Raw genomic sequence first — 24,757 nt, forward strand, 5'->3', positions numbered from 1 at the left:
AGGTGACTCAGCTTGTCGTAAGTGGCGACTAATGGGATTGGGTGGTCAGGCTCGCTGACTTGGTTGACACATGTCATCGGTTCCCAATTGCGCAAATCAATGCTCATGTTGTTGATCACTGGATCGTCTGGTCCAGACTCAATTATTTACAGACCGCCATATAGCTGGAATATTGCTGAGTGCAGCGTAAAGCTAAACTTGCTCGCTCTTATTCCTGTTGCTGTATGAACAAAATATTCTTTAGTGCCATGTTAAACCCTATTTCGCCTCATCACACCTCATCTCACCTCACCTCTCCTCTCATTCCAGTTATTTGCTACAAATGACAACTTCAGATACACCCGTCTTATCTCCAAAAATGTCATGCTGGCTAGATGGTATGTATTCTCCAAGTGGGAATTTCTCTACAGCTGTTTCTTTTAAAATTCAGCATTATTGTTTAACAATTACAAGTTTTCTTGAAATGATGTCCAGATGAGTAGCAGATATGTATTAGATACACAAATGAACCGTATAATACACTTTGTGTGTGGTGATGTGTGGTCTTGTGTGTAGAACTTGTGTCACAATCATGTGAAGTTCAGCAACACTCAGTGTAGAGTCCTTGGATGGGTTACCATTTTGGCAGCTTGACTGGTAGGATACTGTATTTGAACCTTGAGCACCTGAGAGTTGACATGTAGTATTCTCCACAGGGAGTGTCCTGTACTCTTTGATCAGGGGTAATATGTGAGCTCTTTAAGCATGTGCTGTGCATGGATAATTGTTTAGTGTAAATGGACTATTATTTTCATATTATTACTTTGACTCAGAAGGCAGAGCTGTTGAAAGGGTATCACCTTGGCCTACAAAACTTGGGGTCAGATACACCCCCAATTTTTAGTTTTACTGGTCCTTTCATTTGATGGTCCTTTGAAATAATGAAATGGTGTAATGTATTAAATTGTAGCACTTACTTCAGTGACAGAAACTTTAGTTTTTGTCAAGAATTTGGCAAAATGAAAATTCTTGTGCATCCTGTATGTCTGTGTAAAACTGAAATGTCAAGATAACACAGAAATTGGTTCATACGAAGAAAAGTGTAAAATCTGTGATCACACAAGATCAATGAATTGTGCACAGAAAAACTGCTTTGGATTTTCATTGGGTCAGTTGGAGCAATAATATGTGACAGGCCCTATACTTAATGAATTTGCACCCCAAAAAATCTAGAATTGTTGGCATCAAATGTCATGGAAAAGGCCTGTGGTTCAGTTGTGAAGAACAAATGGGATGTAATTAAATAATAATGGACATTTATAAACTGTCTGTATCCGCGCACTTGTACATGCTCAAGTCCTTGATCTCAGAAGACCGGTGAAGGTATGGGTAGACTAGGCCTTCAGCAACCCATGTTTGCCATAGAAGGCAACTATGCTTGTCGTAAGAGGTGACTAGCAGGATCGAGGGGTCAGGCTCGCAGACCTGGTTGAACCATGTCGTCGGTTCCCAGTTGCGCAGATTGATGCTGATGTTGTTGATCACTGGATTGTCTGGTCCAGACTCTATTATTTACAGACTGCCTCCATATAGCTGGAATATTGCTGTGCGTGGCGTAAAACTAAACTCACTCACTCACTCACTCACTCACTCACTCACTCACTCACTCACTCACTCACTCACTCACTCACTCACTCACTCACTCACTCACTCACTCACTCACTCTCACTCACTCACTCACTCACTCACTCACTCACTCACTCACTCACTCACTCACCTTGATCCTAGAAAAGAATCCAGTCCATAACTTGCAAGGTGCAAGTCCATGTGTTACTGTGATGTGCAACCAACCTTTCAGAAAAAAATAGACTGATCAAATCTGCCATGTTTGTCAATAATCAAGGGAGGTAACTCTTACTTGCAATCCTGGTTACAATGTTTTAATCTTTTATTTATTACAGTACTGTTACAATCTAGCCATGTTTGTCGACAACCATAAGGAGGCAACACTTTCTTGCAGTTGCTGTTACAATGTTTTCACTTTTGTATTTATTACTATGTTGTTACAATCTGGTCACTTCAGCAAGTCATTGCTTCAGTCATGTTCTGCTACTTACAATCACGACAATCTCCTCTCTCATGGCATATGAAAGAATATTACCTTTGTGTTTGTGCAGGGGAAACGAGGAGATGAAGGATGATGCTGGTGCTATCTTTGCCTTGGTAGGAAATGGTCAGCGCCATGGATATATGTCAAGTAAGTCCAACAGATCCTTTCCTTGTATGTGGGACAGGGCGGTAGTATAGTGGTTAAACCATTTGCTTGTCATGCGGAAGACTCAAGTTTGATTCACCACATGGGAAGAGTGTGTGAAACCCTTTTGTGGTGTCCCCATACCCTGTTGTGATATTGCTGGAATATTGTTGAAACTGCGTAAAACCAGTCTCACTCAATGCCATTTAGAAAGTGGTCAAATGCAACATATGTCATATTTGGGATTTCACTTTCTTGGTAAAGTACAAATTCTAGTACTTTTTTTCGGTTGAGTCCCATCCGGGATTCGAACCCGCACCCTCAGAGTCAGGCACCTAATCGCCAGCACACAAAGTCAGCCGCCTAGCCCGCTCAGCCACCGCGACTTCCACACAAAAAATGAAAGTCGGACAACTGGTAGTCTAGACTGCGTACTTTGTGTACCTCTCTGATGAGTGTAAATTGGCACGGCTCCCACGGCCGAAAGCTATGATTACACGATGCCATTTAGAAAGTGGTCAAATGCAACATATGTCATATTTGGGATTTCACTTTCTTGGTAAAGTAGAAATTCTAGTACTTTTTTTCGGTTGAGTCCCATCCGGGATTCGAACCCACACCCTCAGAGTCAGGCACCTAATCGCCAGCACACAAAGTCAGCCACCTAGCCCGCTCAGCCACCGCGACTTCCACACAAAAAATGAAAGTCGGACAACTGGTAGTCTAGACTGCGTACTTTGTGTACCCCTCTGATGAGTGTAAATTGGCACGGCTCCCACGGCCGAAAGCTATGATTACACGATGCCATTTAGAAAGTGGTCAAATGCAACATATGTCATATTTGGGATTTCACTTTCTTGGTAAAGTAGAAATTCTAGTACTTTTTTTCGGTTGAGTCCCATCCGGGATTCGAACCCGCACCCTCAGAGTCAGGCACCTAATCGCCAGCACACAAAGTCAGCCGCCTAGCCCGCTCAGCCACCGCGACTTCCACTCAAAAAATGAAAGTCGGACAACTGGTAGTCTAGACTGCGTACTTTGTGTACCCCTCTGATGAGTGTAAATTGGCACGGCTCCCACGGCCGAAAGCTATGATTACACGATGCCATTTAGAAAGTGGTCAATATGACATATGTTGCATTTTCTAAATGGCATCGTGTAATCATAGCTTTCGGCCGTGGGAGCCGTGCCAATTTACACTCATCAGAGGGGTACACAAAGTACGCAGTCTAGACTACCAGTTGTCCGACTTTCATTTTTTGTGTGGAAGTCGCGGTGGCTGAGCGGGCTAGGCGGCTGACTTTGTGTGCTGGCGATTAGGTGCCTGACTCTGAGGGTGCGGGTTCGAATCCCGGATGGGACTCAACCGAAAAAAAGTACTAGAATTTCTACTTTACCAAGAAAGTGAAATCCCAAATATGACATATGTTGCAGTCTCACTCATTTATTGTATGCAATCTCATTCTTCTTGAGAGGGAAAAGCGTCAAGTTAAGTACTGATAGACACAGTACATAAGGTTAGAAGGTTCATTAAAGTTCATATATTTTAACATTGTGATAAAAATTCTTTGCACTGGTGAATAGATAAATCTAAATATACAAGTGAAATGTTTAATGTTATGATTTGATATCAAATGGGACTACATTTTGATCAGAATAGTGATTGATACTGAGAATATTGAGAAGAGGGAGATGATCAAGCAGCATTACATTTCTCTTGTCTTTTTTATGGAAGGATCCAGTCAGCCACGCCTGTAAGGTTTCTATTTTCCAGCAACACCCCAGGCAGTTTGCTGGACTAACTGATTTTATATCGGACTTTGTTTGTATTGTACTTCAGAAAGAATCTCTACATACACCCTGACCAAGTTTGCCAGTATTGATAGCAGCTCATCCACTGTGCTACGCAAGAATGTTGTTGGGTTCGGAATGCAAGGATCCTTCCTGTATGCTTCGGTGAGCCTGGATGATAACCCGACTCAGGTAGGTGTAAACATTTTGCTCCAAAACCATGATATTTTGAAAATCCAACTCAGGTAGGTGATATCTTGTCATAAGGGGGCTGACATAGTACAATCAAAGTTCTCTGCTGCTACAAAAGCCATGAAAATCCAACTCATCAAGGTGATTTAATATCATCAAGGACTTGATATATACTATGCACATAAAGAATCTATGCATACAAAAATTTAAAATCGAAATTTATCAAACCTGTGTAGACACAAGCGATTAGTGACATGTATCCAACAGGCATGCCACATCAGTGGTTCCGACCTTTAGACGTGCAATACTTTGCATGTGCATTCTGGGAAAGAGAAACAGAGCAAATGAATGCTACACAATACTGTCATTTTGGAAAGTTCATCCCCTGCCTTTAAGATCATACAAGAAAAAAACAGACTATTGTTAATGCATAGCATGCCAAGGTTAACGTCTGCACAATGTCAAGAGGTCATTCGGATGGTCTGTGGGGGAATGTCTCAATGACAAATGGCTGCACATTTGCACTGCCACCGGGACACCATTTCTGCACTGGTGAGACGCTACCAGAACAGATGGATACGGATGACCCATCTTCACCACAGGTTTCAGACTGCAGTGATGACTGCCCAGACAATCCCAGGACTTCGCCGTATTCACCCCAACACAGGTTGACAAAGTTTACATCATCACGGGATCAGACTACGACGTCCTACCATACAACCCATTCTGACATAATGTCACGCTTGCTGAATGTAGTCCTGAAATCATGTCTGCAGACCCTTGTTTTGGTGGAGAAATGTTGTTTATACAGATGAGTCCAGGTTTAACGTTTCCCACAGTGATGGACGTCAGCTTGCCGATAGACTTTTGGGAGATCCTTATGCATAGGCCAGTGTCTTGGAGAGGGGTCACTTTGGTGGTGGTGGTGGTTCTGTGATGATTTGGGGTGGAATAACAGTACGCCAAAGAACTCCTTTGGTGATTGTTCAGGGCAACTTAACTGGTTAGTGCTACAGGGATCAGATTCTTTGACCTTTGGCAATTACTTTTCTGCATCACCATGGCCCTGGGTTAACATTCCCACAGGACAATGCCTGCCCATCATACAACACAGGTTGTTAAGGATTTCTGGCAACACTACAGTGTTGACTTACTGCCTTGGCCTGCAAATTCAGCGGATCTCTCCCCAAGAGAGCATGTTTGGGACGTGATGGATCAATGTCCTTGACCTTGCAACAGAACTTGAGAGAATCTGGTGTGACATCCCACAAGCCTTCCTTGCATGTTTGATGCACTGCATGGTCGTTTGACCACTTTCCTGCTTGTGGACTTGTGAAGTCATTGTGATTGACTTTTCAGTTGAAATTCTCCCGACTTGGTATGGTCTGATGGTCCCTCCATCTACCTTTGACATTGTTATCATACTTATCAACAGGGATAATATTTTGACAATGCACAGTTTCTTCTTGTGGCTTGTATATATACATGTACGGCCAAATCTATTTGCTCCAAAACCATGATATCTTTTCAGTGCTACTGAGGTAAGTGTTATAGTGTTATCAGTGCTTACATCCAAATCTGTTTTCTTGCTGAACATTATGAATAGTTGCCTACAGATGTCCAGATGAGCTGCTGTCATTGTTGGAATATTGTTGCAGACATCCAAGAAGCTGATGATGGTGTCAACTGATGCTGGGAAGTCTTGGAATGAGGCACAATTACCTACCGTGGATGGAGATCGGGTCAGTAATGGTGTTGCAGTGAGCTGAATCACTTTACATCTTACAGTTGTCACCTGTTCCTGATTTCAGAGAAGAGTCTGATAAATGGGTGTTGCATGAAATGAATGAACTTCCTAGGCTGCAACTGTCATGGTTCATGAGTCCATGAGACTAGTATCTGTGAAGATCCGGATTAGAATTGGTCTTCAGCAACCCATGCTTGTTGTAAGAGGCGATTAACAGGATCAGCTGGTCAGACTACCTGATTTGTTAACTTATGTTATTGTATCCCATTAGAATAGGTCTTCATCTACCCATGGTTTCCATAAAAGGCAACTATGCTTGTTGTAAAAGGCAACAAATGGGATAGAGTTGTCAGGCTTACTGACTTGCTTGCAACATGTCATCTGTTCTCAATTGTGCAGATCTATGCTCATATTTTTGACCACTGGATTGTCTGGTCAAGACTTGATTATTTACATACTGCTGCCATATAGTTGAAATATTGCTGAACTAAACTCACTCAGTAGTGTATCCCAATTGCACAGATTGATGCTCATGCTGTTGTTCTCTGTATTGTCGGGTCCACAGATTGTCGCCATATAGCTGGAATATTGCTGACTGCTGCCGGCACAATGAACAATGAACAAATTTTTTTCATTTGAGTCTGAGGCATGAAAATGCTGCTGAGATTCTTCTTTAAGAAGAATACACAGATGTTTAGATAGGCAATGGTGTGTTTGCTTGTGATAATGATAGCGATAATTGATTTCGTATCCTTGACTTGTGATTGTCCTGTTGCAGTTCTACTCAGTGCTGGACATGTCGGAGAACCTGATCTTCATGCATGTGGACAACCCTGGAGGTGATTTATTCTTCCAGTCTCTCACACACCCACTGGCAGGCTAGGCTTTCATAATGAGACAAACATTTGTTTTCACATTTACTGCATTTACATACGTTTGTCATAGACATTTTTGTTTGGAACTTGTCAAAAATTAAATATCCTCAAAATCTTTGACATTATAATGATAAAAGTGTTCTGTCATTTCCAATCGCCACATCACACCAAAAGATGTTAAATGGGCATTTAGTTTCCTGTATTGTGCCTGGCTTTGAGGGAATGTAACATGGACTGATATTCTTGGAGTCAGTATACAATGTCAGTATCCACATTATATTGATGTATGTTGTTATTGTTATCAGCGGAGTGGTAAGGCAGCGTAGTGGTGAAAATGTTAACACCAAAGATCTAGGTATAATGTGTGACTACCCCTGTGATATTGCTGGAATGTTGCTAAAAGCTGCATAAGACCAAACTGACTCTTTCTGCACAGACTCAAGGAGACGTTATTCTTGAATGTAAATGTGAAATCTCATTCACTCTGGGATGGCCTTGTAGTTAAAGTGTTCATACTAAATATGTGGGTTTGGTACAAGGTGTGAAGCCCATTTCTGGGCCCATTAATAAAGAAGCCCATTTCTTCCCTCCTGTGATATTGCTGGAATATTGTCAAATGTTGCATAAACCTCCCTCACTCACTCACTCACCGACCCACCCACCCACTCTTAAGAGCTGTGTTTAAAGTGCCACCTACTCCTTCCTCCAGACACAGGGTCTGGGACACTGTACACATCGGCCAAAGCAGGCGTGGTCTATTCTGAGTCACTTCTCCACCACCTCTACCCCAACTTCGGAAGCGTGACCGACTTCTACAAGGTGGAGTCCATGAGGGGCGTGTACCTTGCTAGTCAGATCAACAAGGACAAGAGTATCCACACAATGATCACTTTCAACAGAGGGGCCAACTGGCAGCCTATCGTCCCACCACAGGAAGACTGCAAGGATCATAGTAAGGTGAGGTGGAGAGATTGGTCTAGGAGAGTTAAAACACTATTTCTGCTACATCATGGCTAGACAGCATGATGGGAAGGGAAGGCAAAGGTAATGCAAGTCTTAAGCGGCCTTCACAAGTCAAACTATATGTTTGACAACATATGTCGTTGACATTTTAAAAGCTGTCAAAATCCCGTTTAACGCGTCAGGCACATATTGTCAAACTTTCATGCCACTTGAATTCCATATATCTGTCGGCGGTCACATGACAAGTTTGTTGTCTGCAGTTTGTTATTTCTGAACAACACGAGTTTGACAACACTTCACACGTCAAACTTGAGTTTGACAGAAAAGTTTGGTGAGAATAGAGACTGATCCTATTTCTCGATAACAGTATGACAACTGTAATAGTGGTGTTGGTGGAGAGTTGTTGGAAACTTTAATTTGCAGAGGGAAAGATGATTTAGACATCCACCTCTTTGTTCACATCCATGAGTACTTGCACAGTGCTGACGATTAGGACTGTTGCGATGCTTTGAACTATTAATGGATTGCATTTGTTGAGTTTCCGATAGCAGTAAAATCGATGGAAGAAACGAAAAACTATCGATGCCTCCATAGTGTGTTCTGACTATGAATAGTTGAGTAATTGACTTCCATTGATTTAATGTGTGGTGCAGAATACTGGATATTTGGGTGCAGATTTCATCGAGTTTATGTTTTAACTGTTTACTTGATCTTGGTTTCAAGTTTCTTGTGAGCTATTAAAAGAGACTGAAACTACTTCAGCTTGTTTTTATTACATATAAACTATACATTTGTTTGGGAAATGACTTCAAATGAGACAATTCAAGGCGAAAAACAGATGCAATAGTATTGCAATTGTTGGTTGCAGTAACATGTTGCAAAAGACTAACGTTATCGCAATAGTTGTTGCACTCTCAATAGTCACCCTGACTGATGGTTGGAACCCATGATCTGGGTGTCTGCCATGCCAATGGGACAAAAAAGCTGTCTTAAACATGTATCCTGAGTGGATATATAATTATATAATTAGTCTGCTTAACGATTTTATGTCCCTTCATACAAAACCTTCACTATGATACTGTAACACTGAATGAAGCTAAATTTAAAAAATTTCAAAAATTTTCCAAGGTTCATTTCTCTCATCTGACTTTGTCTGCAATTGTTACCACTTGTTTCTTTCAGAATCATTAAAGCACTAACCAAAAGTTTGGGCAGAGTTGGAAACTTATATTCTCTGATCCTGGATTTACTGGTAGCAGATGAAAAACTTAATCCTTATCAAGTGCCATTTAGAAGAAATATGTTTGATCTTTTATTGTTAGGACTGATAATACCTACCATCAATAATAATGGATCAGTAGGTTTCATCATCACTGTTTTTCAAAAAGAAATCTGTTATTTCTCTTTTGACAAATTTATGAATTTTTCTATGTTCAACATTCAGATTTTTCTTGGAACCATTGTTTTCAGTTGTAGTAATACAGAGTGTCTGCCGTAGAATAGTCATGGAACATACAATGCAGATTGAAACCATACATTATTTCTTTGCGGGTGACAATTGATTTATTCTTGCAAAATGCATGCTGTAGAGCACAACTTATTATGGCGTATGCATGTATTTAATGTGTAACTGTGTGTACAGCAATCCCATGCTGTGCTTCCAGGCTTGTCAGCTGCAAATCCATAACTACTACAGCATCTCTAGAGGCGTCCGGGCCAAGCCACCACTCAGCACAGCAAACGCTCCTGGACTTGTTCTAGTACATGGTTAGTATCACCTTTCTGTTGGTTGGACCAGGCAGATTTTCAGAGACTAAATAAATCTGCAGAGCTATATTTACTCGGTATTTCACTACACAATATTCTAACCACCCACGACCGACTTACCATTAAAAGTGCATGTGACAGGAATATTTATTGTCCACACCACCCTGCCCCTATGACACAACCTGCCATCACCACCTCAGTCGTCAGTCCCAATTTATACTTGGGTAGATTTCTTTATTAATTTTCCCTTTGTTGAAGTAATGATTATAGAGAAAAAATTGTTCCCTTGATGATGTATTGTTTTGGGTCCATGCAGCTTCACTTTATGATATGCTTACAACCAGTCATAACCATGGTTTTTATCTACAGTTTCCCAATAGTCATATAACGGGTACTGTAAGGTAACCTGGTATGATATGGTTGTACTATTACTGACTTTGTGAAACTGGTTGCAACTGCTTTGTGTTGTTGCAGGTCATGCAGGTGATGCCATCCAGATAACATCGTCCAACGTCTACATCACAACTGATGGAGGGTACCACTGGAGGAAGGTCAGTGCAGATCAGAGGCACCTTGTAGTTTCCCTATCATAGGGGACTTGCTGATTGTGTTGGTTTATTAATATTCATTGTAAGGTATCCCCCATGTTGATTGTAAGGTATTCCCCATGTTGATTGTGAGGTATTCCCCATGCTTATAAGGTATTCCCCATGATTGTAAGGTATTCCCCATGTTGATTGTGAGGTATCCTTCATGATTGTAAGGTATTCCCCATGTTGATTGTGAGGTATTCCCCATGTTGATTGTGAGGTATTACTCATGTTGATTGTGAGGTGCTCCCCATGTTGATTGTCACGTATTACTTGTAGTATGTGTGAGGTATTCCCCATATTGATTGTGAAGTATTCCTTACGTTGATTGTGAGGTATCCCCATGTTGATTGTCAGGTAGTCCCCATGTTGATTGTGAAGTATTTTCCAATGTTGATTGTCAGGTATTATACATGTTGATTGTAAGGTATCCCCCATGTTGATTGAGAGGTATTCCCATGTTGATTGAGAGGTATTATACACATTGATTGTGAGGTATTCCCCATGTTGATTGTAAAGTATCCCCCATGCTGATTGAGAGGTATTCCCCATGTTGATTGTAACATATTGCCCATAGTGACTGTAAGGTATTCCCCATATTGATGGTATGGTATTCCCCATTCTGATTGTATGGTATTTCCTGTATGAATAGTAAGGTATTCCTCATTCTGATAGTAAGGTATTCCCCATACTGATAACCACACAGTATATTCCCTATACTGACTGTATTGTGGTCCACAGATACTAGACGGCCCCCACTACTATCAGATAACAGATAGCGGTGGCTTGCTGGTGGCTGTCTCCGCAAATGAGACTATGCCTAAACACATCAAGTTCTCAACTGACGAGGGCAACTGCTGGCATGACTACAAGTTCACTGACCAGGACATCATCTTCACGGGGCTCCTGACAGAACCTGGTGGCCGCTCCATGACTATCTCTGTCTGGGGCTACACCAACGATGCACACAAGCAGTGGGTGGTCCATGTCATCAACTTCGCAGATGTCATCACTAGAAAATGTGAGAAGATTGCTAAATTCAGTACATCATTAATGACTCATTCCAACATGCCATTGTGTTATACTCAATTCAGACTGGCTGAGAGTTCAGCAAAACCCTACTGAATGGCAATGTAAGGACCACTAATTACAGTGACCAACTGACTGCATATAAATACTGTGAACTCATTGACCTTTTGTACATAACCAAAAATATGTTGGCCATCAGTGATTTCTGCCTTTGCAACATCTTTGATGTTTATTAAATAAAGAGCAAATGGTTTAAAGAAGAATTTCTTGAGCCTATTCCATTTGAAAAAACGTCAACACAGGAAAATTCATTAGCAGCACAAAAGTGCCAGTATTCCACCCTACTTAAAACTGTGTCTAAATCTAGTGGGCATGACATGGACGACACACGTCCGACTACATGTCCTTACCTGTCCACTTCTGTCCCGGCCGTAATGACCAGTCTGTCTACTTCCACTCTCCATGTTTCCCTCATAAAACCTGGCATGTGGGGTGTTTTCTAAATTGGGAATTGTAGCGTGTTTATCAACAATATCTTCCGTGAATCAAGTTAGTTTGACTAAACTGGGTGAGTTAATGTCTTGAAGTGGGGCAAGTCGATTGTCAAGCAATAGGGGAGATTAATAATTCACTTGAGAAAATTGACTGAATTAATTATACTTGCTCACAGTATAAACTGGTTCAGTTTTAATCTATTTATGTTATTTGTTACAAAGACTGGTTACTGGTTACTTGAAATAATGCTTTTGTGTTATGTCTTATTGTGAAAATGTCTTATTTTGTTCATTACACAACTTGTCCCTCAACTGAACGATTCAAAACAATTTCCAGCAAAAAGGCCTCTTCAAGACTTGTGTTCTTGCGTGCCAAAGAGCCTGTGTTTAAAATGTTTATCAGTCGTGCTAGAATAAAGATAAAGCTGCTCAGTTTTCAATTTTGCAGCCCTTTATTGTTCATTTTAGGCTGCTAAATGCGGTCAGTCTTAAATTATATTTAGCGGTCTTAAATCGTCGATAGAGGACTGCAGACTTAAAAGCAGAGTAGCTTTATCTTCTATTGAGACCAGTGACACAATAACCATGAACTCTTAATGATCAGACCTACTACAGGTATATTGTTTATTGTTTTAGGAAACAAGTTATCAAATTTACTACGTTTTTTTGAGAAACGTACACTAAATTTGTCAGAAGTGATAAATGAAAGCTTTCGAAACCTTTTTGCTTACCAGGAATTTGGCCGTTCAGAAAACAAATTTTTCAGAATTTTGTAATTAATTGAGCTGACTGACCTGCAGGTACTGATGTAGACTATGATGTATGGGAACCCCATCACGAGATGAGACGTTTTGAGAACAAGGGGGTGGAAGGCTGTCTTCTGGGCCTCAGAGAATCCTTCAAGAAGCTCAAGGCAGATTCCTGGTAAGTCTGGAAACTATCACATGAGGTTTTGTGTAGCATTCCAAACTAAGTGTCCTGGGGAAAAATATGTACTCTCACCTTAGGCAAGTGAATTTGTTCTAAAACTATCTTTGTTCACCCAGCAGAAAATGGGTACCAGGTGGGATAATCATGTAGTGCCTAACCGGCAGCTTGGGTTATAAGGGGTAGTAACGTGCTGTGCTTTGATTGTTAACTCTATAAGCATAGTGTGTGTGGAGTTTGACGCTGTATGAATGGACACATTATTATAACAATTATCATTAAATCCAGTTGTCCTGTTGTTACACTAATAACTTATGCTACCCTTAGAAGAGGTCACTTGCATTTCAATAGTACAGTGCACGAAATGTGAACACATCCCTGCATTAGGACTTGTAGAATCTTTAAGACAATCCAGTTTGGAGAATAATGTATCACACTAGTCAGGTGCATCAAGTTTATTACTGGATGCATGGACATTTCCATCTCTTAATTCATGCCCTTTCATGTCAAGTACTATGGGGCCTTGTTGTTTTCTTTATTTTTAAGGTGTCAAAATGGATATGAACATGACGTTGAGAAAACTATCATGTCATGTACCTGTACGAGAGAAGATTATGAATGGTAAGTGTCTATACATGCTTTGAAATTGAAATACCAACACTTTCACCTACCCACAATACCTTCTGTTTACTGCATCCTAATTATCTTGACCAAACATTGCATTGCAGATGGCTTTGCTGAGCCACACCAGTATCTCAACATTATCCACATCTGGTTGTTTCTGTGTAAGATTAAGGTCACATGGAATTATGAAAGAATACTCACATCTCAGGACATTTTGGATGACTTCATGAAAATGGAAAAAAATCAAAGCAGTTTCAAGTTCTGTTGAAATAAACTCTCATGAAAGAAATTTGAGTCGGCCAGAAAATGTTGCTTGATATGTCAGGACCATAGCCTACATTTTCGAAGCTCTTTTAGTGTGAAGATAGTCGTAAGTGCCATACATTAACACTAACTTACGACTGTCTTTGTGGTAAGAGAGCCTTGAAAATCTAGGCCCAGGACTGTACATGCATTGAAAGACTTACAAAGGGTGTCATTCAGGGTACATTTATGGTGTTCTACACTACACAATGTTTCTTACAACATGCTTATGTTGGGAATTGGTTGAAATCTCACAGTTGAGGATTGCTTCATTACTAATGAACAGTTATTGAAATAAAATTGGTTAGCATCATTTTTCAGATTTTGCTATGCAGGTTGGTATGGCAGATATCTTATTAAATGATGCAACTTGCTACTTTAAAGTGATAACTAATACATGTATGTCATGAACATGGACGTCCTATAGTCATCGAGAAATATTCAGTCATGACTTTTCAGTTAGTGAGTTTCTAAGAAAAGTACACATAGTGAGGCCCTGACCCCATTGAGGATATGTTCCATCACCAAGTGTTTCAAAGATTGACACAATAGTTCCAAAATTGTTTGTGATCGATTATGAGAAAATGTGATCAATTGCTTGGTCGTTTGGTCACTGCGCCTAATATTTGATTATTTCAATTAATCGGAATACCACTACAACGTACATATCTATGCATTCAATATTTGATTGAAGGTCAAGGCCGTTTACCCTGAAGGGCTCTTAGTATTGTTTCGAAGATAACAAGAGACAAAAGACTTTCTTTCTCCATGTTGTACTGCATTTTGCATATGCTATCCTAAATATCTGAAAGTAATATCATTCAGCCTAGAATGTTTTTACTTTTATTTTTTAACAAATATTGATATAAACTTTCCATTTCAATATTGGAGGTTTTACCTGGACCTAAAAACAGAGGGTCCAACTTGACACCAGTGATTAAATTTCAACGCAACCTTGCAGTGTCCTTTTTAGCAAAGTGTGTGTATGATGTTGATAGCAATTGGTAGTTTTTCGTCCCTGATTTGAAAAGCAAGGGACTATGATATGCTGCAATATGTATGAAATCCTTGCCAACTCAGACTCTCCTCCTCAGGTACAACTACTTTTACTCAGAGTTTACCACTCTTACAAACATGGATGTCCCAGCGACCTATTATTATTAAGCTTAGGGGTCCTTGCAGACAATTAGAGGGTCCTGTTAAGTAATGGTGTAGAGAACTGTATGTTTTGACAATTTCATAAGAGTAAATCATTGATCATGAATAGTGATGGGTAAAATGATCCTTGTTATTGCTCTGAAAGGCCAAAACCAAACACTTAGCAAAGTCAAAGATGTGTGATGGGTACAATGAATCCTGTTGTGCATCCGTCCGGATGCAGTGGATGATTTTTCTGCAATCATTCTCTACATTTATGCATACTCATGCCCATCTTCGCATCCTGTAAAACATTGTTTACCCCTTCTTTTATACACCTTCTTGTGTGACCTTCTTGTTCCCGTGCTTGTTAACACTTCTTTTTTACACCTGTTTCTACAGCTGGCATATGTATTTATTTCAGTGACTACAGTTTCTACCGACCACCATCAACTGATGACTGTGTCAAACAATCAGATTTCACGGGGAAGGAGATTGATATTTGTCTCCGGGGACATGAAGAAGAAATAATTACTGAAGGGTGAGATTCTGACCATTGATGTGACGTAGCTGATGTTTGACTTTGGCTCTGTGTGTTGGTGATGTAACTGTCATATTGAAGACTTGCAGATGGTACTATGTAAATGTTACATGGCCGTAGTACAGCTGAAATAGCCACATAGCTTTGATACAGCTCCCATACGGCTGTACCTATAGTGTTACAAAGCTTTGGTACTGCTGTTGTATTGATTACGTAACTATGATTATAAGTGGTGTGGTGGTGATACTGATGTGATATCTGTGCTGTAGATGTGATACTACTGTGATATGATAACTGTTGTAATATCTGTGATATGGATGTTATGTTGATGGCATAGCTTGATACAACTGATGTGGATGTGTCATTGTGACATTCATGGTATAGATATGATACAGCTGCGATATGGATGTGATATTGTTGGTATAGCTATGGTACAGATATGATATAACTGATAATGATGGTATTGCTATGGTACAGCTGTGATATGGATGTGATATTGATGGCACAGGTACGATACAGCTACGATATTGATGGTATTGCTATGGTACAGTTGTGATAAAGATGTGATATTGGGGTAGAGCTATGGTACAGATGTGATATAACTGATAATGACGGTATAGTTTGATAAAACTGTGATATGGATGTGATGTTGATGGCACAGGTACGATACAGCTGTGATATTGATGGTATTGCTATGGTACAGCTGTGATATGGGTGTGATATTGATGGCACAGGTAGGATAGAGCTGTGATATTGATGGTATTGCTATGGTACAGCTATGATATGGATGTGATATTGATGGCACAGGTAGGATAGAGCTGTGATATTGATGGTTTTGCTATGTTACAGCTGTGATATGGATGTGATATTGTGGTATAGCTGTGATATGGATGTGATATTGTTGGTAGAGCTATGGTACAGATGTGATATAACTGATAATGATGGTAAAGCTTGATAAAACTGTGATATGGATGTGATGTTGATGGCACAGGTACGATACAGCTGTGATATTGATGGTATTGCTATGGTACAGCTATGATATGGATGTGATATTGATGGCACAGGTAGGATAGAGCTGTGATATTGATGGTTTTGCTATGTTACAGCTGTGATATGGATGTGATATTGTGGTATAGCTGTGATATGGATGTGATATTGTTGGTAGAGCTATGGTACAGATATGATATAACTGATAATGATGGTAAAGCTTGATAAAACTGTGATATGGATGTGATGTTGATGGCACAGGTACGATACAGCTGTGATATTGATGGTATTGCTATGGTACAGCTGTGATGTGGATGTGATATTGATGGCACAGGTACGATACAGCTGTGATATTGATGGTATTGCTATGGTACAGCTGTGATATGGGTGTGATATTGATGGCACAGGTAGGATAGAGTTGTGATATTGATGGTATTGCTATGGTACAGCTATGATATGGATGTGATATTGATGGCACAGGTAGGATAGAGCTGTGATATTGATGGTTTTGCTATGGTACAGCTGTGATATGGATGTGATATTGATGGCACAGGTACGATACAGCTGTGATATTGATGGTATTGCTATGGTACAGCTGTGATATGGGTGTGATATTGATGGCACAGGTACGATACAGCTGTGATATTGATGGTAAAGCTTGATAAAACTGTGATATGGATGTGATGTTGATGGCACAGGTACGATACAGCTGTGATATTGATGGTATTGCTATGGTACAGCTGTGATGTGGATGTGATATTGATGGCACAGGTACGATACAGCTGTGATATTGATGGTATTGCTATGGTACAGCTGTGATATGGGTGTGATATTGATGGCACAGGTAGGATAGAGTTGTGATATTGATGGTATTGCTATGGTACAGCTATGATATGGATGTGATATTGATGGCACAGGTAGGATAGAGCTGTGATATTGATGGTTTTGCTATGGTACAGCTGTGATATGGATGTGATATTGATGGCACAGGTACGATACAGCTGTGATATTGATGGTATTGCTATGGTACAGCTGTGATATGGGTGTGATATTGATGGCACAGGTAGGATAGAGCTGTGATATTGATGGTATTGCTATGGTACAGCTATGATATGGATGTGATATTGATGGCACAGGTAGGATAGAGCTGTGATATTGATGGTATTGCTATGTTACAGCTGTGATATGGATGTGATATTGTGGTATAGCTGTGATATGGATGTGATATTGTTGGTAGAGCTATGGTACAGATGTGATATAACTGATAATGATGGTATAGTTTGATAAAACTGTGATATGGATGTGATGTTGATGGCACAGGTACGATACAGCTGTGATATTGATGGTATTGCTATGGTACAGCTGTGATGTGGATGTGATATTGATGGCACAGGTACGATACAGCTGTGATATTGATGGTTTTGCTATGGTACAGCTGTGATATGGGTGTGATATTGATGGCACAGGTAGGATAGAGCTGTGATATTGATGGTATTGCTATGGTACAGCTATGATATGGATGTGATATTGATGGCACAGGTAGGATAGAGCTGTGATATTGATGGTATTGCTATGTTACAGCTGTGATATGGATGTGATATTGTGGTATAGCTGTGATATGGATGTGATATTGTTGGTAGAGCTATGGTACAGATGTGATATAACTGATAATGATGGTAAAGCTTGATAAAACTGTGATATGGATGTGATGTTGATGGCACAGGTACGATACAGCTGTGATATTGATGGTTTTGCTATGGTACAGCTGTGATATGGGTGTGATATTGATGGCACAGGTACGATACAGCTGTGATATTGATGGTATTGCTATGGTACAGCTATGATATGGATGTGATATTGATGGCACAGGTAGGATAGAGCTGTGATATTGATAGTATTGCTATGTTACAGCTGTGATGTGGATGTGATATTGGTGGTATAGCTGTGATATGGATGTGATATTGGTGGTATAGCTATGATGCCTACAGCTGTCATATGTCTGTAATATTGATGGTGTAGCATGAACTCTCTTCATTCCATCCTTCTGATTTCTCCACAACAGATATAGGAAGATTCCTGGAGATGGCTGCAAAGGTGGTATAACTTTCACTGGAAAGAAAATCAACATGACAAAAAAATGCAATGTAGGATCCAAGGAATTTATCTTTGAAATGGAAGCACCTATACAGGTAAGGCTGAATGTATATATATATACATATATAATGTATACTTGCTCTGTAAACAATACAAGGTGATGTTTTCAAAGTAATCTCAGCGCTATGGGGATCATAAATCTATGTTAAAGTATGAGAGTTATGATCACATTAGACCTCAGGTCGCACATTGGAATGGGGCCCTGGTTCTAACACAGTGTAGGTATTTCATAAGTTAAATGAAATCATTTTTCAAGGGAATACAGTGTGTGGCAAGTTGCATTGTCATTGCTCTCCAACTCACTAACGAGACTTGGTGGTCAGGCTCATTGACTTGGTTCATACATGCCATCATATCCCAACTGCAAAGATCGATGATTTTGATCACTGGATTGTCTAATCCAGACTCAATTATTTAAAGACTGTCACCACATAGCTGGAATACTGTTGAGTGCCCAGTTAATCAATGAAAACCAAAACAAAACAGGTTGAAGATTTTTGTAATAGGCAGGTTGGGCACTTTAAATGAGATGGATATGTCACAATGTAGACTTGTTTAGCTAGACTTAGTCAGTTATTTTTTAATTTTTGTGAAGATGTCCCTCCTGGATTCTGTGATGAATATTTTAGGATTCCATGGGAAATTTAAGTTAATTCTGCATCACATTCTTCAAGAGCTTCTGTGGTTATTAGCATGAGAAGACAGCAACACAATTTTGAAATAGAAATGAGAAATAGATTTTGTGAATATAATTGCAGTGCAGTGTCAAATTCCGGTAACGTCATTGTAAGGTGCTCAAGAAAAGACTATGTTATGAATAAATCATTTTTATTTGTGAATATTTTGAAAATATTGCTACAACAAATCTCTAAGTTTGCCTTTGTGTAATCAGTGACATTTTTTACATTTACCCCTTCTTTTTGTTCTGGTTGATAGTCACTCTTGGTTCAGTTTTCAAAATAAGTAATTCAGCAGCAGAGAAATGGAAATTCTGCAGGTATTCTACTTGAAAATGCATTTTCCCATGGACCAGACATTTTACTGCATCAAAAGATATTTTCCACGATATATTTTAAAACCTCGGAATCCAGGAGGGACTTCAAGACGTCTTGTCCATACTTACTAATGTTTTGCCTGTCTGTGCATTTCCAGTGACAAACTAAAACAAATTCATTGACTGTTCTGTTGCAGCAAGTAAGTCACTCTCTTGTCCTTGGAGCCATAATCACGGCAGTGGTCGCACTTTTAGCCGCGGTCTCAGGCTATTTTCTATACAGAATGTACCTTCTTCGGAAACAGTAAGTAGACATTTTTGCCATCATTGCCCTCTATCTTCTTGCTGGATCAAAAACTGCCTACCTATGAAGTTGAAACTTTATGCTTAATTCCAACAATGCAAATACAGGCTTACGTGAAAAAGTTTGATAATCCTGTTGAAAATGTGGGGTGCTTCCGGGCCCCATTTCACAAAACTTTCGTAAGCCTAAGGTCTCGTATCTTTTCTCGTAACATTCCTACTTCTAATGTTACAGTATAACAGGTACGAACACTACTAGAAAAGTTACAAGATCTTAGGGTTACGAGAGTTTTGTGAAATGGGGCCCAGTGCCCTAATGGGTATATGTTTCAATACAAACATTTGATATAAATTAGTTTCATCAAGACAAGTATGTTTACCTGTGGTTACACATTTGGATTTCTGGAACATTTACAAAACTTTAAAGAATAAAAGCCCAAATATTCATCATAAACAGCACATTAGTTTTGTTTTTGTTGTTGTGATTTTGTTTACCATGTTTATCAGTTTATTTAAAATTGGTTTACAAGAATAGTTTGAAATGTAACTGACTCCATCTTGTTACAGTAGATAACTGTGCACTGACAACCATGCCAATGTATAAGGCCCATTTCTGGTGTCTCCTACCATGATGTTGCTGGAATATTGCCAGAATTGGCATAGAACTAAACTCACTCAATCACTGTTGTATGATTGGCACACATTCATTGAACATGTTTTTATTTCAGTAAAGTTGTATATCGGTATTCTATGCTGAATCAGACGGAAGGTGACGACTTTGATAATGAGCTGGAGAATGCTCTCACACAACATACCTTATATGAGGATTCAGATGATGAGGTATGTCATTGACCATTCTTTCAACAGTTGAATTGTGCACACTATCTTCTGAGAAGCAGCTTGAAAAATGTTTGAAACTTGTTGTCAAAGTGGATAGTTCAGTTCTATATTACTGTGCCCATTGCTGATGTGGCACGAAACAATAGTAGCTCCATCCTTCACTCACTCACTCACTCACTCACTCACTCACTCACTCACTCACTCACTCACTCACTCACTCACTCACTCACTGAAGTAGTGTGTTTTTGGTCCAATGAATGTCATGTTATTTTCATGCATTTCCAGGCCCTTCCCAACGGGTCAGCTATGCCAAACGGGTCGGCCAACAGGACCTCCTCGTCCTATGCTAAGCCTAAAGTGAAGTCCTTCCATGATGATTCTGACGATGTAAGTGAAACAGTTTGACAACTAACAGGAACATGCCATAAACATTGTATATCATTTAGATCATTTATAACAACTGTGCAAACCTTTTTTCGAAGCTGCTGTTACACTCCTGCATTAAAATATGTCACCAGCAACCATTGCTGGTGATCAGAATTGGATGAATGCCCTTAGTTATAGATTTGATGTATGTAGATCTTTTAAAACAATTATCAAACCTGAGATTTATTTATCAAACATTATAAGCAGGAAACTTAGAAATAGTCATAAAATTTACTCTTGGCCAATTTTTGCCCTGTTTGTATGTCAGATATTGAAGATGCGTAAGTCAATTTTAGAAAGGAGTATATTCCACGGAAATATTCGTGGCTCCATATTGGGAAAACACTGACAAACATTTATCATCAGAAGATGACTCTTTTCATGTAAAATTCAGGGTGGAGGTGTAGACTAGTGGTGTAAGTATTTGCTTGTTACATCAAAGACTCGGGATTGACGCGATACCCCACATGGGTACAATATGTGAAGCCCATTCAGTTGTCCCCTGCTGTGATATAGTGGGAATATTACTAAAAGTTCTTAAAACAAAAAGTCACTCGCTCACACATGTAAAATTCTCTGTGTTTATGGAGTCTGGCAGGTAACTGTGTTCCTGGTGCTCATCATACCTTGACTTTTACATCATTCATTGTGATGTCAAACACTGTATTGTCAGGCCCACATCCAGTCATATACAGGCCGCATTCAGATTGCTGGAATGTTGTGTAGTCCATTGTTAAACAAGGAAAATGTATTTAAGTTGTTCTGTGTCAGTTTCAGACCCATGAAGATCCAAGTTAGAATTGATCTTCTTTAATCCATGTTTGTTGTAAAAGGCAACTTAATGGGATTGAGTGTGTGTGTGTGTGAGTGGCTCGCCGGCTTGGTTGACATGTCATTATATCCCATTTGCGCAGATCGATGCTTATGCTGTTGACCACTGGATCGTTTGGTCCAGACAGATCAATTATTTACAGATCAATGCCATATAGCTGGATTATTGGTTTGTGCTGCGTTAAACTACAATTCAATCAACCTGTAGCAGTGTCAACTGAAAAAATCAATTCACTTGTTGCAGCAAGCAAATCATTCTCTCATCTTTTGACTAAACTCGCTCACTGTATCTGTTTCAGGATATGCTGGAGTAGAGTCAAGGAACAGCTGCTGACATTCCGTGTCCAACAACCACGGCTCAATCCCCGTATGGACACTTCTCAGTTCCATAAACAACACACTTTGTCATGCAAATTTTGTAACCACTAATATATGTCCATGGCTCATGTAAATACTTTGTACAGAAAAATGTCATCTGAACAGGTTTTGTGTTCAGGAGGGTTAAAGTGTCATTTCCTTGAAATTTTGCCTTGAATATGAACCAAACTTATTGCATATTGAATGTATCAGATAGTTATGGGATTTGTGTGTTTTTGATGCAAGTTTGGGGATAAATTTAGAACTCTGATGCAGATGATTTTTGGGTTAAAGTTTTCTTTAACTAATCAGTTATGTTTGTTCATCTTGAAACTATCTCTGTGTCTTGTGTTTAAACAACGTTCTCACCTCTACTGATCTGAATGGGTCATCATGTCATGACTGATCATGGTCAGCAAAACTGACCAGTGCTGTTAGGTTTTGAAATGGTGCTGTCATGATTGAAGGCTTTGACATCAGTGTGTTTTTGGTCAATATTTAGATAGGGATTTGAAGAAAGGATTTTATTTATATGAAAACACAAAAATATGATTATATTATTGTTTTACCAGTATGCGGAAGGAAAATGAAAAATGAGTTTTTGTTCCATTGAAGTCTTATGTTCATTTTATAAAGCAGTGTGTTGCTGATATATCAAGATCCAGCAATACTCTATCCAACTATCTACCATTGCTTGCTATCAGGAGCTATTCGAAAATCATGTATACAGATAGGACATAGCATACAGTATGCCTGGAACGTTTATATGTACTCAAACCTATAGTTAATCTTCATATAAAAATGTTGTAACTGTACTTGAATGCATTATCGAAAACACCCAATACCCTTCAGTTGATCTCTTTGTCAGCTGTGAAACACCACTTATATTTAGTTTTGTTTTGAGCACAGGGAAAGGGATGCAAAGCACCAAATTTCCACCATTGTTTTAATGTTACCATGGTTACTATTTAAATATGCACTGTACAGTGAAGGTTAGTAAACGGCCCCTGGTTCTTCCAAGATGACTGTGAGAAACAGTTGTAATGTACATAGTTGGGGTGTATTTTGCCTTTGATTTCAGTTGGTTTCTTTCTTCATTTTTTTCATGTACATAGTATTCATTGTGACAACAAATTACTGTGTTTACAATCAATATTATTCCTGACGTATTTGAATCTAAGTTTATGTATAATACTGTAAGGATTATTTGCAACACATGCTTGCCATAAAAGGCGACTATGCTTGTCATAGGAGGCGACTAAAGGGATCGGGTGGTCAGACTCCCTGACTTGGTTGACACATGTCATCGGTTCCCATTTGCACAGATCGATGCTCATGTTTTTGATCACTGGATTGTCTGGTCCAGACTTGATTATTTACAGACCGCCGCCATATAGCTGGAATATTGCTGAGTACTGCGTAAAACTAAACTCACTCACTATTTGCAAGAGAAGTGACTTTATGCTTAAGTTTTATCATTGAACTTTAGATTTCTCAATTGTTTCTAATCATAATGAACCAGTCTCATTCTGAATTAAACAACAAGAAAAAAATCCAGAATGAATATTATTGCCTGCTAAAAACATTAGGAATTCTGTGTAAAAGTCCACCATGATCATAAGCATTTGATCTTTACCAAGGTAGTCTAATTGTTATGTTACCATTGATTAGTTTGAGCATCCTTTTTTCATTTTTATGTTTTACTGATTTTTGCAACTGTAATGTAACTTGTGATGGTTCCTGTTAAAAATAATCTAAGAAAAAGAAGTTATATTTAGTTTATTAAGAAAGAATAAATACCTTTTCTGTATAGAATGCAGTTTGTGTCAGATTTAGTGGCTATGTCTTTTATTTCATGAGTGTGACATTTTTGTAAAGATTCTTGTACCGCTGTATTGCAGGAATACAACATCATTTGGCTGGTTGGTTGGTTTGTTGGTTAATGTAGCACCAGCAATACTCCAGCTGTATGGCTGTAGCCTTTCTTGACCACATCCAGTGATCAACAGCATGAGCATGAGGAGGAGAGTGTGTACATACCCAATTGTACAGAAAGCACCAAAGACGATATAATTTACCTAATTTGTGAGGCAACTAGTTTATTGAACCCAAGAAATCAACAAAGCAAGTAAATGTGGAACTAGAGATGTACAGATCAAGGGGACAAGAAATCTATTGAAATGTTGCACTCTGAAAATAAAAGAAGTAGTCTTTCAAATTTTTCATTATTGCACTTCACAACACCTGACATGCCGCTCAAAGAAGAATGCAGATTGTTACATACCGGTATTTTGAAACAAATACCTTCGGAAGAGGTGCTTTTCTATCTTTATAAAGTGTTTGAAGAGACCAATTTTGTTATAGGCACATGGCGTTTGATTTCTGTTTTTGTAGTTTTATATGTCACCAACATTTGTGTTAAACTTTAATCAGTCACACTGGTTGATATACAAACCCAGACCAATGCCATGTTTTTAGGTATAACTTCTGTTGACTGTAGATATGAATATTTGCTTCAACGATAATGAAACCACCATATGTCATGAAGCTCCAAGTGTTATTTGAGAGCATATTTGCAGAGATTTGGAAAGACAGGGGCCATGGGCCATTTAGCACATTAGAATGAAAAATGGCCCATTAAAAAGTTTAGTA

At 39.2% G+C, this 24,757-nt stretch overlaps 1 protein-coding gene across 1 annotated transcript in view; it reads left to right on the forward strand.

Annotated features, from left to right (window-relative positions):
- LOC137295636 (sortilin-like) overlaps nucleotides 1–23,902 on the forward strand; it is a 62,486-nt gene extending 38,584 nt beyond the window's left edge. The window contains exons 6-22 of the mRNA XM_067827090.1: nucleotides 310–377; nucleotides 2,157–2,236; nucleotides 4,074–4,216; nucleotides 5,875–5,958; nucleotides 6,742–6,802; nucleotides 7,548–7,795; nucleotides 9,466–9,568; nucleotides 10,043–10,119; nucleotides 10,900–11,179; nucleotides 12,482–12,605; nucleotides 13,155–13,229; nucleotides 15,097–15,213; nucleotides 18,263–18,389; nucleotides 19,546–19,652; nucleotides 20,380–20,491; nucleotides 20,777–20,878; nucleotides 22,048–23,902. Coding sequence (XP_067683191.1) covers nucleotides 310–377; nucleotides 2,157–2,236; nucleotides 4,074–4,216; nucleotides 5,875–5,958; nucleotides 6,742–6,802; nucleotides 7,548–7,795; nucleotides 9,466–9,568; nucleotides 10,043–10,119; nucleotides 10,900–11,179; nucleotides 12,482–12,605; nucleotides 13,155–13,229; nucleotides 15,097–15,213; nucleotides 18,263–18,389; nucleotides 19,546–19,652; nucleotides 20,380–20,491; nucleotides 20,777–20,878; nucleotides 22,048–22,062 — 1,923 coding nt within the window. The 3' untranslated portion in view covers nucleotides 22,063–23,902. The remainder of the gene's footprint in view (nucleotides 1–309; nucleotides 378–2,156; nucleotides 2,237–4,073; nucleotides 4,217–5,874; nucleotides 5,959–6,741; nucleotides 6,803–7,547; nucleotides 7,796–9,465; nucleotides 9,569–10,042; nucleotides 10,120–10,899; nucleotides 11,180–12,481; nucleotides 12,606–13,154; nucleotides 13,230–15,096; nucleotides 15,214–18,262; nucleotides 18,390–19,545; nucleotides 19,653–20,379; nucleotides 20,492–20,776; nucleotides 20,879–22,047) is intronic.
- Nucleotides 23,903–24,757: the final 855 nt, after the last annotated feature.

Source organism: Haliotis asinina, chromosome 9 (assembly GCF_037392515.1).
Source record: "Haliotis asinina isolate JCU_RB_2024 chromosome 9, JCU_Hal_asi_v2, whole genome shotgun sequence".
In the NCBI taxonomy this organism is placed as follows: domain Eukaryota; kingdom Metazoa; phylum Mollusca; class Gastropoda; order Lepetellida; family Haliotidae; genus Haliotis; species Haliotis asinina.